At 45.0% G+C, this 20,414-nt stretch overlaps 1 protein-coding gene across 1 annotated transcript in view; it reads left to right on the top strand.

The window, feature by feature from the left end:
* Window positions 1-18,189: 18,189 nt before the first annotated feature.
* Window positions 18,190-20,414, top strand: part of rnf11b (ring finger protein 11b) — a 44,243-nt gene continuing 42,018 nt past the window's right edge. The window contains exon 1 of the mRNA XM_039767270.1: window positions 18,190-18,710. Within this exon, the coding sequence (XP_039623204.1) occupies window positions 18,588-18,710 (123 nt within the window). The 5' untranslated portion in view covers window positions 18,190-18,587. The remainder of the gene's footprint in view (window positions 18,711-20,414) is intronic.

A 20,414-nucleotide genomic window follows, 5' to 3' on the forward strand; every position in this document is an offset into this window, starting at 1 on the left:
AGTCGCCATGTGTGAAGGCCGCAGCCATCCATCCAATAATAATAATGACGTCAGACCTGCACTTGCTGTAACCATGGCGATTACGAGCGGCGCACTCTGCTCATTTCGAGACACGCACACATGAAATTCATCAGGATGAACCTCAAGGACGCACCTTCACACCTTCCATTTCACACACATCTGGAACTGACTCTGGACTCAGCAGCCATCGAGTCGTGCCAATGGAGGGTCACTGGCACCCCGGGCACCATGGAGTGGCTCATCGCCAGCACAAAGGCCACCGTTAGGGGTCAGCCACAATGAAGCACTTTGATGGCGTCTGTTTTGCTGCTTCTTCGTCTCTCGCGCCGCACACCAGCTGGCACATGAATGCGCCTTTTGTGTGACCAGTCGGAGGCCAAACGCGGGCACTGTTTTTAAAAGCTAAAAATATAAAGGATAACAAAAACAGTTTTGTTATTGGAGGCTTTTTTTTCCAGTAATAATACAGCCCGTTCCTTTAGATTTTAGGAGGTCGAGGGGAAGACCTCGCTGGGCATAAACTGGGAGACGGGTTGATATTGATGTGCTGGGAGTCCACATTCCTAACTGGTCAGCCGGAATTCAAAATGGTGACTCTGATACACTGGTAATAACTGGTTAAACTGGGGCGTGCTGTGGTTTGGGACTCTCTAGTTCAGAACCCTGAATGAGGGCAGTGCCCAGAGCGGCATGATGCCCTACTGGTAATTCTCTGTTTTTTTATTTATTTATTTATTGTTTAGGTTAACTTTATACATTTTGATTGTCTTTTATATTTGTCTTTTTAATGCACAATCTTAGCCCCTTAAGCATTTTACGCTAATATTTATTTTGTTTCAGCCAGCATTTCCTCCTGGCTGGGGTTCAAAGTCCTGTCTCTGGTCTACTGTGTCTAATTCTATTGACGTGATTTATTTCTATTGCTGTTTCTTTTATTCATTGCATACATTTTTCTTTGTGCTTGTGTGTAAGTGGATTAGGCCCGGGTTATGTCCCATGTGTTTTGTGGGTGGTCCCCCAAGGGGCGGGGCCACCTGCCAATCAGCCTGTTTATGGGAGGGCCTTCTGGTTCATTTCTAGAGTGGGGAGTTCTGGCGATTGCTGGGCCTTGAGCTGCTGCTTTTTGAATTTGTGGTACTTCGACCCTGTGCTCTGTTGTTCGTCTACGTCTTTGGAGTCTGTTTTGGGAGTGTGTGTTTTATCATTTCTGAACCTCTGCTCTACTTTACGCCTCTGGATTCCATATTGGGACTTTGTTTACTGCGATTGCTTTGTCTTTTCTTTGGCGCTCTTTGGGTTTCTAGTCAGGGTTTTGACAGCATTTTCCCCCTCTAGTGGGCAATTATTGAAAGTGCTTTTGAATTTGTGCTTTTGGGACTCCCGTATCATGACATATCGTCCTCTGTGTGTGTGTGTGTGTGACAAATAAAATTTGATTTGATTTGAAGAGGACATTGGTGATATAACATACACAATAAGAAAAGGTAAAGAATAAATAAAGATCCCTGAAAATGAAAGAATGCCTAAGTCAGGGTTGAGAACAAGCAAAGTCCTGTCAGCATAACCTGGTGGCAAAGCTGCTGGAAATCGACACATGTAGGTGACACTCACTGGGACGTTTCTATTGATCATCTGTAGTGCCGAGCAGAACAGTTTGAAATTATTTTACAACCAAACTCAATGCTAACTTGGCATCAAAAAATTGCAAAAGAAATCCCATGAAATTTGTGCCATTGATACACGAAGTAAAGGAGTGTCGTTCCTGTCTGGAAGTGTCTCATCTCAAAATGTCAATTTGTATTTAAAGAAACACCTCTACGGAAAAACTCCAGTGAGCTTTAAAAGCCAGGGCTTGATTTTAGGCCTGTGGAGGCCACAGCCTGTCTGCTAAATGTTGGGGTCAGGCTGCCTGGGAGAAGGTCAGCGAGCGGAGGTCCTAACCTGCTTTTGTGGGTCTTTTTGGAAGCCTTGCACCCAGTTTTGCTATTTTGCGTGCTCATTTCACAAGAAAGAGAGAGTAAAACCGTGAAGTCGCCAGGCCTGAAGGACTGAAGCCAAGTTATGTTCTTCAAAATTCAAAGAATTTATGAAATTAGCAAAAGAAAAATGAAACTCAGCAAAACAATGTTAAGGGGGGGGCAACTTAAAGCTAAACGGCAAACTGAGAAACAATTTAAAGGAAAAAGCAGGAGAGACAGGAGCAATAAAGAAAAACGTAAAATGAAAAACAGTGAAACAGCAAAGACGGACGACAAATCAAAATCAGGAACCAAATAACTCAACTCAGAAACAAGGAATTCTCAGGAAAGGTTTTAACAAAGGTTTGTTATCCGCAGCCTGGATGAAGACACTTTAAAATGGACGTCCCTTTAATTACCTGGGGTTTACGACCTTGGGAGACACGCCCCCTAACGACAGGGAAAGCTACCCCGGCAACGGGAACAAAACTGCGCCACTCCCAAAAGAACACAAGACAGCTGCCAATACAGAATAACACCCAAAAAAATAAAAACTGCAAATCCGGAATCCGGAAATCAGGCATTTCTGTCCAAAATTCAATTAGGGGATTTATTATTTTTTTTTTTGTAAAGGATGGAGAAAAAGTTGAAAACCAGAGACACGCAGGGGTCGAAAACCAGGAAACGAACCGATCCCTCGTCAAAATAAGGGAAAAGGCCAAGAATCACAGCCGAGAGTTGAGAACAACAAGTGAACAGTGATGACTATAGGAATTTTAACAAGGCCTGTCCAATCTGAGATCCAACGTAAAGGAGGCGCCGATATTTGTATGGATGTGTCGGCGACGTCACATGTTGTGCAACCCTGGAGAATTCAGGGACCCATTGAGAAAGGTGAAATCCACAAGTCCATAATATCCAAGTGTTCTTCTGTGGAAGGCTGCTATGACGAAATAAATGTCAAAAATGAATTCCTTGGGCATTAAAAACCCATAAACGTTGTATAAATTGACCCAAAACTCAAGGAGGTGCTAGAAAATTCAAATGCAGAAACCGATCACAACAACAACAACAACATTTATTTCTATAACACATTTTCATACAACAAATGGAGCTCAAAGTGCTTTACATAATGAAAAATAGAAAAATAAAAGACATAGGAAGAAAATAAAATAAGTCAACATTCATTAACATAGAATAAGAGTAAAGTCCGATGGCCAGGAAGGACAGAAAAAAACAAAAAAAAATAGAGAAAAAATAAAATCTGCAGGAATTCAGAGACCATGAGACCGCCTGACCAGTCCCCTCTGGACATTCTACCTCACACAAATGACACAGCCCTCTTTGGATTTAGGGTTCTCATGGAAGGACTTGATGATGATGATGGTCACATAGACTTCTGACTTTTAGTCCATCAATGTTGGAGCATCATGATGAAGATCAAAGAAACCGGAAAAAGAAACAGAAGAGAGAGTAGGGGTTAGTATGGAATTTAGAGCCACCATGAATAGTTATTATGATGAATTGAACATACAGAGTATCAGGATTAAATTAAAGTGAAGTTATGAGAAGGCCAAGTTAAAGTCACAACAAATTCAAAGCAAAAACCCAAATTAGCCGGGCTGATCCAAGAAGGGACTTACTCAGGATACGCACACCTCAAGAGTCAGTGACACTCTGCTGGACTCATCTTGTCATCTTCAACACAAGGTCCCACAGCCTGATGTCATGGTGGCCCCACCTTTTGGAAGTTCCACCAACAAAACACAAGGACAAGGACCTTGAAGCACCAATACTAGGGAACAGTGAGCGCTCTGGTTCTCCCAATATCAAGGTTCCAGCTCCAGCAGTAGAATGCCGTGCCTGATGATGCTTAATGGACGCCAAAGCTGTCATTCTTCTTTCTGACAAGTAATTGGTTCTGCAATTTGCTTTACACTCAGCAGGCGACTCTGCTTTTGATTTTCTTTCTGCCATGTCACCTTTTTGATCATTATGCTGTGAGAAAAATACAAACCTGGATAATTTTTCTGAGGTGGGTACTATCCCAATATTTTGCTTCACCACACACATCCTAAGGTTGAGATTAAGACCAGGGTCAAGGTTCTAGCCCCAGTTGTTCATGACCAGCTGCATGACAGATGGACACAACTCTTTCATATACAGCATATGGACTAGCTGTACTACCTGTCTGAGATGGGTTGAAATCTAAATAATCAAAGCAGACCTTAGCATTAATATTTACAGTGCACCATCTATTGAAATGTATTTTGTAATGCATGTAGTAATAAAATGCATTGCCTTTGGCATTCCAACAAATGGTGCTTCACAGATATTTGTAATAAAATACATTTTATTAATACAAATGTTTGTGATGTTCCATCTATTGGAATAACGCATACATAGCAACTGGGTAACACTGTGAGTTATTAACACTGCTTGTGTGAACCCTATACCAAATTGTGTATAACAGAGACATATGCATTGCATTTGCCATTTCAAAAGATAAAACCACCAAAATGTATAGTAATAAAATGCATTGTATTTGTCATTCCAACAGATGGCGCATCACAGACATTAACACTGCTTGTATGAATCCCATACCAAATGATGTATAACAGAGAGATGCGGTGCATTTGTCATTCCAACAGATGGCGCATTACAGACAATTGTATGAATCCCAAACAAAATGGTTTATAACAGAGACAGGTGCACTGCATTTGTCATTCCAATAGATGGTGCATCACAGTCATTAACACTGCTTGTATGAATCCCATATCAAATGACATGTAACAGAGACATATGCATTGCATTTGTCATTCCAGCAAATGAAACATCACTAACATTTGTAGCAATGAAATGCATTGCATTTTCCTTTCCAACAGATGGCGCATCACAGTCATTTGTATGAATCCCAAAGAAAATGGTTTATAACAGAGACATGTGCATTGCATTTGTCATTCCAACAGATGGCGCATCACAGTCATTAACACTGCTTGTATGAATCCCATACCAAATGACATGTAACAGAGACATATGCATTGCATTTGTCATTCCAACAAATGAAACATCACAAATATTTGTAGTAATTAAATGCATTGCATTTGTCGTTCCAACCGATCGTGCATCACAGACATTCACACTGCTTTTTTGAATGTCATACCAAATAGCATATGACAGAGACATATGCATTGAGTTTGTCACTCCAACAGATGGTGCATCTCAGATATTTGCAATAAAATGCATTTTATTAATACAAATGTTTGTGATGTGCCATCTGTTGGAATCACAGATACATAGCAACTGGGTATAACCCACACAGACACCTATCCTTTTATTAAGGTGGATTAAGGTGGATGTACATAAAATAATTACATAAAAACAAAGAACACATGAAGTTAAATAATTTAAAACTGACAAAAAAAAAACAACAAGAAGAGAAATAAATATAAACCGGGGAACAAACTCTGTGGGTAAAAGAACACATAGGAACAAATGGACCTGAGAGAGCCATCCTCTCCTAGCACTGCGCCTCTACAGTGATTTACTTTTAATGGAGAGAAAGTGTGCGGAATGGCAGATCAACACAAGCCCACCACAGAAAACCGCAACAGCAGGAGTATGAAGTCGGCAGAAGTCACTTTGCAGTGATGAGTGTCGGCCAGAAGGAAACCCAGCAACTTCCTGATCAGGTTTTTTGGTTTAAGAATGAGGAGCCTGCTCTGCCTTTCCTCATTACTACTTGGGGGGCATCAGCTTGTGCCTGGTGCCAGGCACCTCAATGCTAAAATGAACCTCCTTGGGTGAAGGGAGCTCACCAGGGCAGGAGAGACGAACAATGGGCTGTCATTAAAACTGATAAAAAGGTCCTGATGTGCAGCAAATGTGGTCATCTATGAATCAGCAGATGAATAAGGGATCTTTTATTTAGTGCCTTCCATATGGTCATCTCAGTTCATGTCTGGTCAAATCTAGTTTAGTCATGAATTCCGATGAAATCAGACAAATGGGAACCACACATGGGCCCCACTCTGAGTTACTGAGTCTACTGAGATGGACCAGAAGGTATATTTGTGTGGTAAAAAACGCTTATAATGATTCGGTCTCATCTGATGGCCAGTGTCCCCTGAAGAGACGTGCAAAGATAAAGGAGGAGGAGGATGTGACAAAGTCTAAGGGCTAATGGTGTAGGGGTAACTAACTAAACCTGACCCAAGGATTTCTGCAGGTAGTTTCATTTTTGTTTTGACCCCCTTGAGTTAAAGACTTCCGCGTCGAAAATCTACAACACAATTAGTGCCAATAAACGGGGGCAGCGGCGGAGACAAAAGCCTTTAAAAAGAATGGAATGTTACGCTCTGCTGCCACCTGGTGACCAATTTGTAATGTGACAGCACTATCAATATTTGAAGAGAATTGCTTGCATGGTGTGCAAGTTCTGCTGGTGGACCCTCATAATCCCTTCCCAAATCCCAAAGGCATGGAGGTTAGGTTAATGTGTGACATTAAAATAGTCCTGCATGAGGAAGCGAACAAGCGTAGCCAGCAGCGGACATGCAACCCTGTGGCAAAAAACATAAAACAGATGGATGGAGGATGATGATGATGAAAGGACAATGAAATGGATAAGTGGAATTGGATAAGTGGGTGGATTAATAATAATAATAATAATAATAATAATAATAATAATCTGTGACTCTGAACTGGATATGTATTGATGCTCCTGTGCACATCATCAGCGTTGTTACCGGTGATCATCGGGTGGTCTTTTCAACATCAGAACCTCGCCCAATTGACCTACCTGTGGTTGATCAGACCATGGCTTCTACTCCTCTCCATGGATCTCCTCTCCAGATACAGAGCCATACTGTGGCCCTTTCGTCCATGTCCTTGATGGCTCCTTTCCTCCTCTGTCCGGTGGTGCCAAGTGTACCAAAGGCTCTATTAGAGTGATGGCCTGGCAAAGCTCCTGTAAGCAAGCCTGATGGTCATTCACCTTGCTTTAGAGTCTTCTATACAGAAGTTCAGCGTAAGATTATCGCACTTGACCTTCTTCCACTCATGAGCATCGTCCGGTTGGTCCTCCCATGGGACTGTCCGCTCTTAATGAACGACGCTCTTCGTTGCTTCTGAGACAAGATGGATGTCTGACCTCGAGAAAGTTGAGGTGGTGTGATGTGCCACTTCTCCAGATCTACAAGGCTCCCACTGACTTTGTATTTCTTGCTCATGACTCTTCACAAGGTTCCACATGTTGGTGAAGTTAGACTTGCTCATCAAGACTTGCTGTAATTATCCAAGCAGACAGCTTCTGTGGTGGGTTTAGGGCAGCTGATTATGACCTCAGATGTACTGATCTTGCCCTTCAGCTTGTGGACAGCAGTTGACGATGTGCCCCAATGTCCCCTCCCTCTCTCTCTCTGCCTGGCCATTGTGGACACACTGTTGACCCCACTTTGCCTCAGTTAAAGAGCTTTGATGGACTGAGAAAGACAACGTACTCTGCCTACACTGGGAACTTCATGTGTCTGACAGACTCTGCCTTCCATAAGTCAGACCAAGTCGTCTTTCGGTCCACAACCTGCTCCCACTTCGTCCAGGTTCCTTGCTGTCTCATCCTGACGGCCCAGCAGAACTTCTCTTCTTCTACTGCAGCTCTTCTTTGTTCCTGAATCATTCTGTGCTTCTCTTTTGCCTTTGCTGATTCATACCGAGCAGGCCTGCTCTTCACCGTGTCACGGCTGCCACTGGGATGCTATGACGTAGCCAGGTAAGTACAATAGCAAATGTATGGATTGATAATAATACCAATCTGTGACCCTGAACTAAATAACTAGAATAGAAAAGGGATGGTATTATTATTATTATATTGATAATTTAATTATATTTATAATTTATTATTATTATTATTATTATTATTATTACTAGGGGGCTTCGCCAACCCCAGCGTCTCTGTCACTCGTGTTTGTGGATTTCACTTTCACCAAACAACAAATCCTTTAATTCTGGCGGATAGGCCTCTTCATTGGGAGGCTTTTGCGCGATGGCAACACGAATTAGACGACCTACAAGTCGCCGACTTAAACTTCAAAGCTGACCGATATCTACGTACTTCTGTCATATCACCTCTGTCCATATATTCAATCTCTTTTTTGCCATTCCGTTATTTCACCAAGTAATAATTTCCATTTGTTTGCACTAATGTGATCTTCACTATCATTTTTCTGAGACTTTCGAATTTTATCACTTCCATTATCTCTAACCTGTGTGTATCGTGCCAACGTTTTTGAATTCTTAACAACATTCCACTTTGTCATCTTCTCTTTGTCTTTTACTTCCATGGTTAAATCTCTTGGCACAAAGTCTCGTCTTGCGGGGCGTCAAAGTGTCTCTCTGGTCAAAGTCACGTCTCATCTTTTGTCCCATGATTGTTTTATGATAATAGAGAGATTACTGCAGTACGTACGCAAAACAATTGCTGCCAGGATGGCCACCCAGTCCCCCAGAATCCTGAAGCAGATCAAACAGGTTTGAGAATCAATGTCTGGATTAAACGTTCTGTTCTTCTATAAATTCAGCTTCATTTTTTTATTATATAGTGCACTGCCATCCTATACTGCACATATCAAAGACATCCTCCGAGCCACTTAATCCAGTTGAGAGTTGCTGGGGGCTGAGCCCACCTCGGATTTCCCACCAAACTCACTGGCCGAGTGCTTTGCTCACATTGATTTTCTGAGGTCCTCACATGTGAAGAAGCGGATGACCTCCCAGTGGTAACAGGGACTACTAAGGAGGGATTGAGGGATTTGCAAGATCTAGAGGGAGAAGAGCTGTGCTGATGAAATAGGCTGAAATGAAGCAAATCACCAGGGCCGGATAATACGTCTCACAGAGTGCTTAAGGAAATTAGTTGAGTACGGATACAAAGCCTTGACACATATTTCTAGGATGGCAATTCTGAAAGATTGCAAAATGGCAAAAATGATTGGGTTATAAATAAAGGGTGGCCAGACAGATCCAAGCAGCTGTAGGCCAGTAAGCTTAATGTGCATCACAGCTTAATTAATGGAGGGAATTATTAAGGAAAAGGGCAAGAGCAGGAGTTAGGGATACATTTCCAAAAGTCTATAAGAGAATGCAGAGGTGAATTGTGGTATCCTAGGGAAGGTCCTCATTTTTTCTGCTGAAATGTCACCCTTTTGTAGAGTTAGAGAGGTGGCAGCTTTCCACAGTCGATTTTCCTAATGCCCAAGGTATTGTAACTTTGTTATGGAATGTGCACATTATTTCATAACTGTTTCATTGTTAGGGATGCTGAGATCGATCAGCCGCCGACGTAAATCTGCCGGCTGTGACTCTCGATCGGTGATCAGTAAATTGGCCAATCACAAAAGCTGATATGTTCAGCCCCTGGTCAGCATGGGCTCAGAAGAGGGAGGTCAAGTTTCACCAACATGCTATGAGGAAGCAAAAAAAAGGATATGGTCAAAGTGGAGCAGATGAGATTATTTACCTTGACATTCAGAAAGCCTTTGATAAGGCGCCACATGAGAGGGCGGGCATCAAACTAAGGGTTTTCGATGGGTGCAGAATTGGCTCAGAGGCAGGAAGCAGAGGGTGGTGATGGTGTGAGGAACCTCATCTGAATTGGCTGCTGTTAAGAGTGGTGACCAGCAGGGGGCAGTGCTGGAGCCACTGCTTTTCTTAATAAATTTGAATGATTTAGATAGGCTGTGGTGGGCTGGCGCCCTGCCCGGGGTTTGTTTCCTGCCTTGCGCCCAGTGTTGGCTCCAGCAGACCCCCGTGACCCTGTAGTTAGGATATAGCGGGTTGGATAATGGATGGATGGATGGATTTAGATAGGAATATTAGGAACAAGCTGGTTAAGTCTGTAGATGACACCAAGATAGGTGAATTAGCAGATAATTTGGAATTTGTTATATCATCACAGAGGGACTTGGACAGCAGACAGGCTTGGGCAGATGAATTTAATGTCAGTAAAGAATTACACATACAAAGTAAAAATGGGAGGTTTGAATACACAATGGGAGGTCTGAGAATCGAGAGTCCACCTCATGAGAAGGAGTTAGGGGTCACAGTGGACGCTAAGCTATCGACTTCCCGACGGTGTTCAGAGGCCATTAAGAAGACTAGCAGACTGTCAGGTTATATAGCGCCTTGACGTGTGGAGGAGGAGTCACAGGAGGGTCTGCTCAGGTCTTTATAACACACTGGTGAGGCCTCAGCTGGAGTCCTGTGTGTAGTTCTGGTCTCCATGACAAGGTCCACAGAAGAGCAACAAGGCTGATTCCAGGGCTACAGGGGACGAGTTATGAAGTAAAAGGAGATTACGAGCAGGTCCGACTGAGAGGTTTCAAGTCATGAAGGGAATTAGTCCAGTGGATTGAGACAGTGACTTTAAAATGAGTTCAGCAAGAACACAAGGTGACACAGTTGGAACCATTAAGGGTAAATTTCACACACACGTTAGAAAAGCTTTCTTCACACAGAGAACCGCAGACACATGAAATAGGTGAGCAGCTAGTGTGGTGGACAGGAGGAGGACTTTAGGGGCTTTTAAAACTCGACTTGATGTTATTTTAGAAGAATGAAGTGGACAGGACTGGTGCGCTTTGCTGGGCTGAATGGCCTGTTCTCGTCCAGATTGTTCAAATGTTCTAACAATTTAAAACTTAATGGAGACAAGACAGAGGGGTTGTTGATGGGTACCAAGACTCTCCTTAAATCTGCTAGAAAAGTCAGCATTGATATTAATGGTTGTACTGTCTGTCCTCCCTCAGAAGGCAGGGGCTTGGTTGTTGTTTTAGATTCCCATCTCATGATCCGCTGTCATTCAGCTGAAGAACATCTCACACATCAGACCTTCTCACGCTGATCACTCCGCTGCAGGACTTCCTCCTGGTTGTGTCGCCTCTTGGCTTGGCGATTGTAGTGCTCCGCTCTTTAGAGCTTCAGGTAAAGTGCTAAATAGACTTCAACACGGACACAATTCTTCAGCCAGAACTTTAACGTGTGCTAAACCTTGGGAGCATGTAACCACTAGGCTGCTCTCCTTGCACTAAATATCGGATCTCTTACAAGCAGTGCCAATGTTAGGTTATTTTGTGCCCTCAGACATGCTTATTAGTGTGCCAACCAACTCTTCGGTAGCTGGCCTGTGTGTCTGCCACCCCCCATGATCTGTGCCCTAGGTGAAGGCCTAATTCACCTCAATGGTGGAGCCGGCCCTGCTGTTCATATGTAAGGCATGCATTATGGCAGGAGTCCTCTCTACAGTATATTTCAGATATGCTGCAATACTATAAGGTCATCTGATGCTGAACGTCTTGTTTCCCCGCACACCAAATGCAATTGAGCTTTTAGTCCTGCAGCACCCAGTTGATGGGCACCTCATAATCTTTGGCTGCTTTTAAAGCCAATTACAAGATGGATTTTCTTAAACCAGCCTTCATGTGCTGAGTGCTTTTCTAATTTGTGTCTTTTTGTAATGTTTTTAAACTTGCCTTATTTATTGTCTTATTTTTATTGGTTTAACTTATTTATGTGCAGTGTTCTTAATTGCTATGAAAGGCACTTATAAATAAAATATTATTATTATTATTATTATTAGGGTCCAGCTGCAGCCTTTCACAGCTCCGTGATTCAGGAGCTCCGCCGGACAGCCAATTGGATTGCAGGTTTGTGTCACATGCCTTGCTTGGCTTGTGTCAGATAGCTCCTCCCCCAGCCCTAATCATAACTGCTGTGTGTAACCAGGCGTCATCAGTGACGTAGAACGTAAAGTGACAGCCTCTTCAGTAGCGTGGAGCGCCGGGGGTCCGCAGCTGGAGTCTACTGTGGCATTGGCGAGGTGCAGATGCATCTATGATCCACTAGGTGGCAGCAAAACCTGTCGGCAGAACTCGGTACTGGAGCGCCGCTGTGGCTGCACGTTTTCATTCTAAGTCTCGTCTCGTCTCGGGTTTTGCTGTTAATTACCTCTTTTGCCTTCATGTTGAGTGACTTTTTATTTAAGACTCTAACCCTTTAATTGTTTCTTTTTTTTCATTAAACAATAATGAGATCCCGTCCTCGAGCTGCCACCTTATTGTGATGGAGGGGTTTGTGTGTCCCAATGATCCTAAGGGTTCTGTTGTCAGGGGCTTTATACCCCTGGTAGGGTCACTCAAGGCAAACTGGTCTTAGGCGAGGGACATGACAAAGAGCGGTTCAGAAAACCTCCTATGGCAGCTCTTAAAAGCTCTTCAAGCACAGAGGAAGCAATTATTTCCGTATTTCTCTGTCTTCTGCATCCATCTCTATTGGCTTATCAAATGTATTAATTTAGGTATGTTTACAAGCCTTACATTTCACGCCATTTGCCTTGCTCTCTTTCTCAGGGGTGGGGATCGATTTGTTCTTAACCCAATTTTACTTTTTGTAAAACATTGATTGATTTGTATGGATTGCAATAAAATTAATAAAACTTCAAAAAAAAGAAAAGAAAACCTCCTATGATACATACAAACATTGGATGGTGTTTTCCCTCACCCAGACGCGTGTCACCGGGGCCCCCCTCTGGAGCCAGGCCTGGTGGTCGGGCTCGATGGCGAGCGCCTGGTGGTCGGGCCTGCACTCATGGGGCTCAGCCGGGCACAGCCCGAAGAGGCAACGTGGGTCCCCCTTCCCACGGGCTCACCACCTGTAGGAGGGGCCAAGGAGGTTGGGTGCAGTGTGAGTCGGGTGGTGGCCAAAGGCGGACACCTCCCTGGTGAGGTGTTCTGGGCACATCTAACCGGGAGGAGGCCCTGGGGAAGACCCAGGACATGCTGGAGGGACAATGTCTCTCGTGGGAATGCCTCGGAATGGCCGTAGGAGTGGCCAGGGAGAGGGAAGTCTGGGCATCTCTGCTCAAGCTGCTGCCCCCGCGACCCGATCTCAGATAAGCGGAAGAGGATGGATGGATGGACGGACAATAATGAGATACAAACACCTGACCAGCTCACCAGTGTCTATCATTCCATATCTGAAAATCTGAAATAAGGAAAGGTGAAGGTCTCAGTGATGTTGATCTGCTCAGGCCCACAAAACACTTTGATGGTGGTCTCAGGAAAAAGGAAACTTAATGGCTTAGGAAATGTCTGCTGCGGCAGAATGAGAGCAACAACAAGCCATGGGATTAAACAACGACGAGAATCGGCTTCTAGTTAGGAAACTGGTTGGAGTTTGAGGCCCCCACTTAGGGTGTCATCTGTTGGCTCCCTGACCCCACATCTCATTTCTGTTTGGGTGCCAATGTACAGAAAAAAATGAACAGAAAAAGAAGTGAATCGGTGGAAAAAACTGGGCTGGAATGAAAACCTGCAGCCACAGTAGCCCTCCAGGCTGGGGGGTTGGAGACCCCTGCCCTAGAGAGAACCACTCGGGCTGTGCCTGTGTCAGGTTATATAGCGCCTTGACGGGTGGAGGAGATGCTGAGGCTTTATAACACACTAGTCTAGTGAGGCTGAGAGTCTTAGAGAATCTTACCTGCCTCAGATAGCTTTATCAGCCATCGCTGAAGGAGTGGTCCAGTACGTCGGAAATGCCTGATAAGATGGGCACACCATGTAATGAAACGCAGCATGTACCTTTACACGGGCAGAGAGCTGCTTGAGTGCTGGTGAATGTCGACAGTACAGGGAGATTGGCAGCTAAACCCGGGGTACTCCATTGCACGTGCCTACAGCCAATCCATCCAGGAGGCCACAAGAACACCGGGAGAACATGGAGACACCAAGCTGACATTGCTTAGTTAGAATTTTAACAATTTGAGGACAAGGCGACAACAGAGCAAAATGTGACAAAAATGAAGGGGTCCGAGGCAACCGTATATGAGGATGTTGGAGGAAAACCCACATGAATACGGGGAGAACGTGCAAACTCCACACAGGTAACATCCAGGCCCAGGATTTGAATCCCAGAACGACGGGGCCCTGAGAGAGCAGCGCCGCCCACCGCACCATTCAGCTGTCCAGTTCAGGATCTTCCTTTCTTTAAAGTCTGAAGGACACGCTGTGGACGGAGCTGCTCCTGTTCTCACACAAGTCATTGTCTATGTGGACTTTGCATGTTCTCCTTTAACCCCCCTTGGGCTCCCTTCCACATCCTACAGCCGTGTGAACATCAGGCTCTGATCAATGACTAAATGGATGCCCTCCAGAAACGTCTTCAGAGCCCCTCACTGCCTGCCCACTTTGCTGTGTCGTCGATTTCATCTGAAGCTCATACACTTGCCATTTTTGAACATCAGGCTACACTCAGGTGCCCAGCATGTTTCCAGAAGGGTTTGCAAATTTGTTAAAAAATCAAAAATGGAAATCTCTCCTTCTTAGACGCATTCGGACCCTTTGTGGCGGTGGCACTCCAGGTGCCTCATGTTTGCTTTCATTCTTCTTGAGAAGTTTCTAGAACTTGGCTGGAGTCCACCTGTGGTACACTGAGCTCACTGGACATCATTCAGAAAGGCACACACGTTGACCTGCGCTTAGAGGGTCCCTCAATTCACACCGCATGTCAGGACCCAAAACAAGCCATGGAGTCCAGGGAGCTCTCTGCAGACCTCCACAATCAAATCGTGGTGGGCCACAGATCAGGGCAAGGGGATAAAAACCATTTCGAAAGCGTGGAGTGTTCCAAGGAGCACAGTGGCCTCAAAACTTGTGAAACAGAAGAAGTTTGGAACCAGCAGGTCTCTTCCTAAAGCCAGCCAGAAGGATGTTGGTCACGGAGGTGGGAAGGACCTTAACAAGGCTTTAGAAGGCCGCTACTGAGAACGTGACTGAAGGACGGCCATCTCAGGAGCACTCCATCAATCAGACGGTTAGATGGAAGCCCCTCTCGAGCAAAAAAGGCTTTTAAAGGACTCTGGAAGCATGAGGGAGAAGATTCCCTGATAGATAGATAGATAGATAGATAGATAGATAGATAGATAGATAGATAGATAGATAGATAGATAGATAGATAGATAGATAGATAGATAGATAGATAGATAGATAGATAGATAGATAGATAGATAGATAGATAGATAGATAGATAGATAGATAGATAGATAGATAGTTTATTAATTCCAAGGGGAAATTCATCTGGTGAGACAATAAAAATGGACTCTTTCAGGGCAGAACTTCAAGCACCGTGTTTGGTGAAGACCATGCACTGCTCATCACCCACCTAATATCCTAATCCATCCATCTGGTGAAGCATGATGGCAGCACAAGGGACAGGGAGACTGGTCAGAATTGAGGGGAATGCAACCACAAACAGAGAGGTCCTTGAGGACCACCTGCTCCAGTGTGTACACCACCTCAGCCCAACACAACAGTGCACCTTTCAGCATGACAATGACCTAAAGCATAGAACCAAGACAACTCAGGAGTGACTTTGGGACACGTCCCTTAATGGCCCACCCAAAGCCCAGACTTAAACTCCATAGAAGATGAAAATGGCAAATTACAGACGTTGCACATCCAATCGAATGGCGCTTGAGAGGATCAGAGTTCAGGCGTGCAAAGCTTGTAGAGACTTACCCACGAAGCCACGAAGCCGCGAAGCTGGAACTGAAAATGGGCTTCTACCAAGTTCTGAATGAGGGGTCTGGACACTTCTACACTGCATTTTTAATAAATTTGCACACATATCTGCAGACATGTTTTCTCTTTGTCATTCATGATGGGTTATTAAATGTAGACTGACGGTCATAAACGGCAACTATATACATGTAAGAGTGGGCGGAGAATGAAGGGGTCTCAATCAGTGGTGTTGAGAGGGAGGGGCTTAAGCCAAGCCCCTGCTCTTTCATCCGTTCTTTATATTGCGACAGCCACAGATTCAGGATGATTGGCGCACCAGCCGGGTGGTCCCTACTAAATAAACGTAAAGCTTTTTGCACAGACTTTACTTCTCTGGAGCTAGGAATCTACAGAGCTCTGTCCCGAAGAACTTTCTGGTTCAAGATGGCGAACTTCTCTCTGCTGAATATAAACGTCTGCACCTGAAAGGGCGGGGCTTAGTTTGAAAACTGGGGGGCCGCTGCAAATGCCTGCATCAGAGCTGAGGGTGACAAAGGGAGAAGCTGTTAATGTCAGCGCCACCTCTCGCCCCGGGCTGGTATTGCTTACTTGAACAATACACTGGAAACTCAAACAGAGACAGACGCTCGGTAAGACGTTGTCTAAAATTAAAAATGCATCACCAGGAGAAGCTTGACACTGACAAAACATAAGAGCACCCAAAGTAATTTGGTTCCACTTCAAGCAATTAGTAAAATAAGCATCAATGTTAATTGAGAGTTCACGAGCTCAAAGGCACTCTAAAAGGGGGCTAAGACCCTGATGGATTCAAATCCTACAAACGCCCTTGGTCTGAAGCCTTTCTGTATGTCCATATAACTGGCAGCCCCTCCGCCATTGGTTCCTTCACTGTGCAGGTGCTGCCTGGCGAGGCTCCTTGACACGTGTCACCAGTGAGACGTTGCTCAGGGTTCTGTCACCCCCTCCATTTAATGTCCTCGCACACACCGGCTGACTTTGAGGTCCGGGCCTCTCAGTCAGTAAGCAGCAGCATATCCAGTTGGGCTGAAGTGAATAAGTGGGTCTCTCTGACTTATAAAGTACACATATGAGGGTCTTGCATTTCAGCCCTCTTCTGAGCCCCCCCAGAGTGTCGCCAGTGAGAAATTGATTAGGGTCCTGTGGCACAGTAGAGGAGTTTGTCATTATGGGTTATTGAGTGTGGATTAATGGGGAAAAAATGGCAAATGTAACCATTTTAAATGAAATCTACAACATCATAAAGAGTGCAGAAAGTGAAAGGGTCACAATACACTGTGAATCCTTGGTCTGTTTCTTGGGGGGCAGAGCCCGCTCTAGGATTAACTTGGAGTGGAATTATTACTGCCAGACCAGTACATCAAAACCTGAAGACAAGACTGGGGTCAGTGAAATATGGAGGTCCTAAAAATCAAAATGTGAGAATGTCAACTGGGGTTGATTACTTATAGTAATGACTGTTTACAAGACTGTCCCAGAAGAATCTGCTCTTCAAGAGTACCATTTCAAAAAATATGTAGGAATTGGGCTGTGTTAGCAATTTTTATTTATTTATTGCTTTTAAAATTTCACTGAAGAAAAGAAATACTAAAAGAGCCAACTTCCACACCTGGGGAAAAAAAATCTATAGTTCCAATTTAAACCACTAGTCAAATGTGTTTTATGATGATGGTATTTTTCTAATTAGTTTACTTGTAATCGTACTAAGGCAGCACCGTAACATAAACGTGTCATTTAGATAATAAAACTACTTGAAAAAAGTAATCAAAATATCCCGTGAAACTGATAACATAATAATTCTCTTAAAATAGACATCTTTACCCACAATTCCAACTTACCGTTTGTCCTGTATGCAAATAATGCTATCTAACTATCCAATCAATTCACGAGATTTCCAGCGAGAGAAGGACGACGGAGAAGTGCTTCAGTGTGCCCAGAGTGGATCTCCTAAATGGTGCTAAGCAACAGAGGTCGACATTTGCCAAGTTTTAATAGAAGCCCATTTGGGAGACGGTGACAGTTTGAATTCGATCGGCCTTTATCAATGGGTTCAAGAGGTGTAGTCCTGTTGCTATTTTGATCGTTTAATTTTTTTTCGCCATGTCTTTGTCTTCATGCTATAGTTTGAGGACTGATATTATTGTCATCATCAACATCATTTTTGTTGTTTGTGTTATCGTTGGATGGTCTAGGTCGTCAGACGTTAAGATCGAACATCACTAATATGCGAAAATAATATAAAATAATATAATCGGACATTCGCTTTGAGTCCGAGTGCCTAAATGGTAGAGCCAGCCTTGTAGTGCTGGACTCGTTATACTGCAGAAGTTGCCCCCGGGACCCTTTCATGAAAGAACATCCATCAAAAATTTTGATTGGACTACTCTAATTATTTATGGAATTTCCTATTCCATTAAAGTTAATCTGGTCCCGTGCCCAATACGTGACACTGAGCCTACCTACACTGCCGTCGGAGAGCGAGGCTTTAACAGAGATTAGACGCAGAACTGTGCAGTTTCGTCAACGTGATTGGAGGGGAGCGGGAGAAGGCGGAGCTTGACCACTCAGCTTCACGACCAGCGCAGATCCGCGCCCACAAGAACGCGTGTGACGAGAAGAGAAAAGTTTGCAGCAGCACCTTTGTGACGTCATTGTTCTCGCAGACGATGACGCCGAGCTTCGCTTCACTTTGCAGGCGGACCCCGGCGGCTCGTCCAAGTTCTCTGCTCGCAGCCTACTTCGCACCTTTAAACTAGCACAAGGGAGGTCACGGACCACAGCAGGCGGGTGTACCGCCGCCAGATTGAGCTCGTCTGGGACTCTGCCTTGTATTCCATCCTTTCTTTTTTTTTTGTTGGGCAATGTAAGGAAGGGAGGACGCCCTTTCAGTTTCCATTCCCTCAGCAGGTAACACGACAGGCAGCGGACGGAGAAACAAAGAAGCAGCACTGCGAGTCGGGAGGAAAAAGAGAGGCCGTGAGAGAAAGAAGAGCGAGGCGGCGCGGCTGAGAGCAAGGACATGGGGAACTGCCTGTCGTCGCAGACCTCGGACGACATCTCCCTGCTGCACGAGTCTCAGTCGGACAGGGCGAGCTATGGAGACGGGACGGACCCGTACAACGAGCCACCGCCGCCATATCAGGTAAGCAAGAGCGACGGAGGGAGAGTGGGATAGAAAGAGAGCGCGAGAGAGAGTGAGGCCGCTCCACCGCTTTTAACGAAATGGACGAGACGTCATCTTTCTTTGCTTTGTGTTCTCCGGTAGTGAGCGCGCTTTGTCGGATTCCGCGACACAGCCAGCGCCGGGCCTCTCGGGCATCTCCGCCCTCATGCCAGGCTGGCTTTCTTCCGAAACTTTTTATTCCGAAACTTCCACTCACTTCGCACCCTGGGGCCGGGACCGCGCGCTCTTTGTCTTCTCTCACAGTGCCGACACAATGTGGCTGCTGGTCTCTGCGTGTTGCCAGCTTGTCCGTCTCTGGGAGGGGCGCCGTTGGCAGACTCGGCAGGGCGCTTGTCTGGTGAGACCCAGCTGGGCTTTCTCTGCCGGGGGAGTAAGTGACCTCTCCACTTTGCGGGATTGAGCTTCACGACAACCCCGATGATTGGCCACGTTGGTCCGGTGTTAGTAACGCCCAGGCAGGGTCAGTTGATGACCAGCCTGGATTGAGCCCCATGGCTCGACACTTTGCATCGACTCCCTGTATTTGGCACCAAATGGTCAGGGTCGGCACAGTGCATCGTGTGTGTGGATTGCCACCATCCCGGTGGGCATTTTGTGTTTTGGCTTGGTGTTTTATTTGTTAAAAAGGTCCTCCTGCCCACTGGCCCTGCAGACCCAGTAGGACACTTTGTCTGGGTTTGTCTTTGACAAGAGTTTAGCCCATTAATCCCTCCTGGCCGCTTTAGGTTGTTGGTCAGTGAGCTGACTGTTTTGTTTTTCAGTTTGGAATGAACACCACTGCTTACTCTCAGCTGGGCATCTTTTATTAGAAAAGCCGGGCCAATTGAGAACCAGCTGGCCTGCTAATCTCTCTCTGTGATTCTGTGGAACTGGGAGTAGTGCAGTTGCTTAGACCCCGGCTGAACCTTTTGTCTGCCTCTGAAAGGAGACGTACCTAAACAGTTCCAGATGGGTGCTTTTTCACAGTTTAACTATAAACTTTATTTGAGAAGTCCTTCCATTGAGACTTTTTTTTCCCCCCTAAATGGAGCTCTGCCAGCTGGCCACTTTACTTGTCTGCTGTGAGTGCCACCTCTTAGATCTCTTTGGGTACTTTTTCTTGGAAAGCCCATTAACAGTGAAACCCAACTGGCCCCGCGTTCTCAATGTCGGCTTTCAGAAAGTGGAGTGTATGACCTCTCGGTTAGGCGTTTCATCTGTCGTCTATTTTTCTGAGATGAGTCCTGCTTGTCTGTCTGTCTAAACATAGTGTCACTAGTTTTCTTCCATTTTGGCATGTTGTTTTGGAGAGGGATCTGTGCATTAAATGCAGCTCACTAAAGAATATACATTGGCATGCAAAAGTTTGGGCCCCCTTGCTTCCAATGTCTGTCACTGTAAATAGCTAAGTGAGCAGAAGATGAGCTGATCACCACAAGGCCTAAAGTTCACGAGGACACAGTTCTTTAATATTTTGAGCAAGATTACATTTTTATTTCCATCACTCACAGGTACAAAACACTAAAAAAATGAAAGGGGGCTGAAGGAAAAGTTGGGTCTTAGTGCTTAGCAAGACCCCCTTACGAGTATCGCATCTATTCATTATCCACTACTTATCCGAGGTCGGGTCGCGGGGCAGCAGCCTAAGCAGGGGAGCCCAGACCTCCCACTCCCCAGCCACCA

Source organism: Polypterus senegalus, chromosome 10, assembly GCF_016835505.1.
Source record: "Polypterus senegalus isolate Bchr_013 chromosome 10, ASM1683550v1, whole genome shotgun sequence".
Classification (NCBI taxonomy): Eukaryota; Metazoa; Chordata; class Cladistia; order Polypteriformes; family Polypteridae; genus Polypterus; species Polypterus senegalus.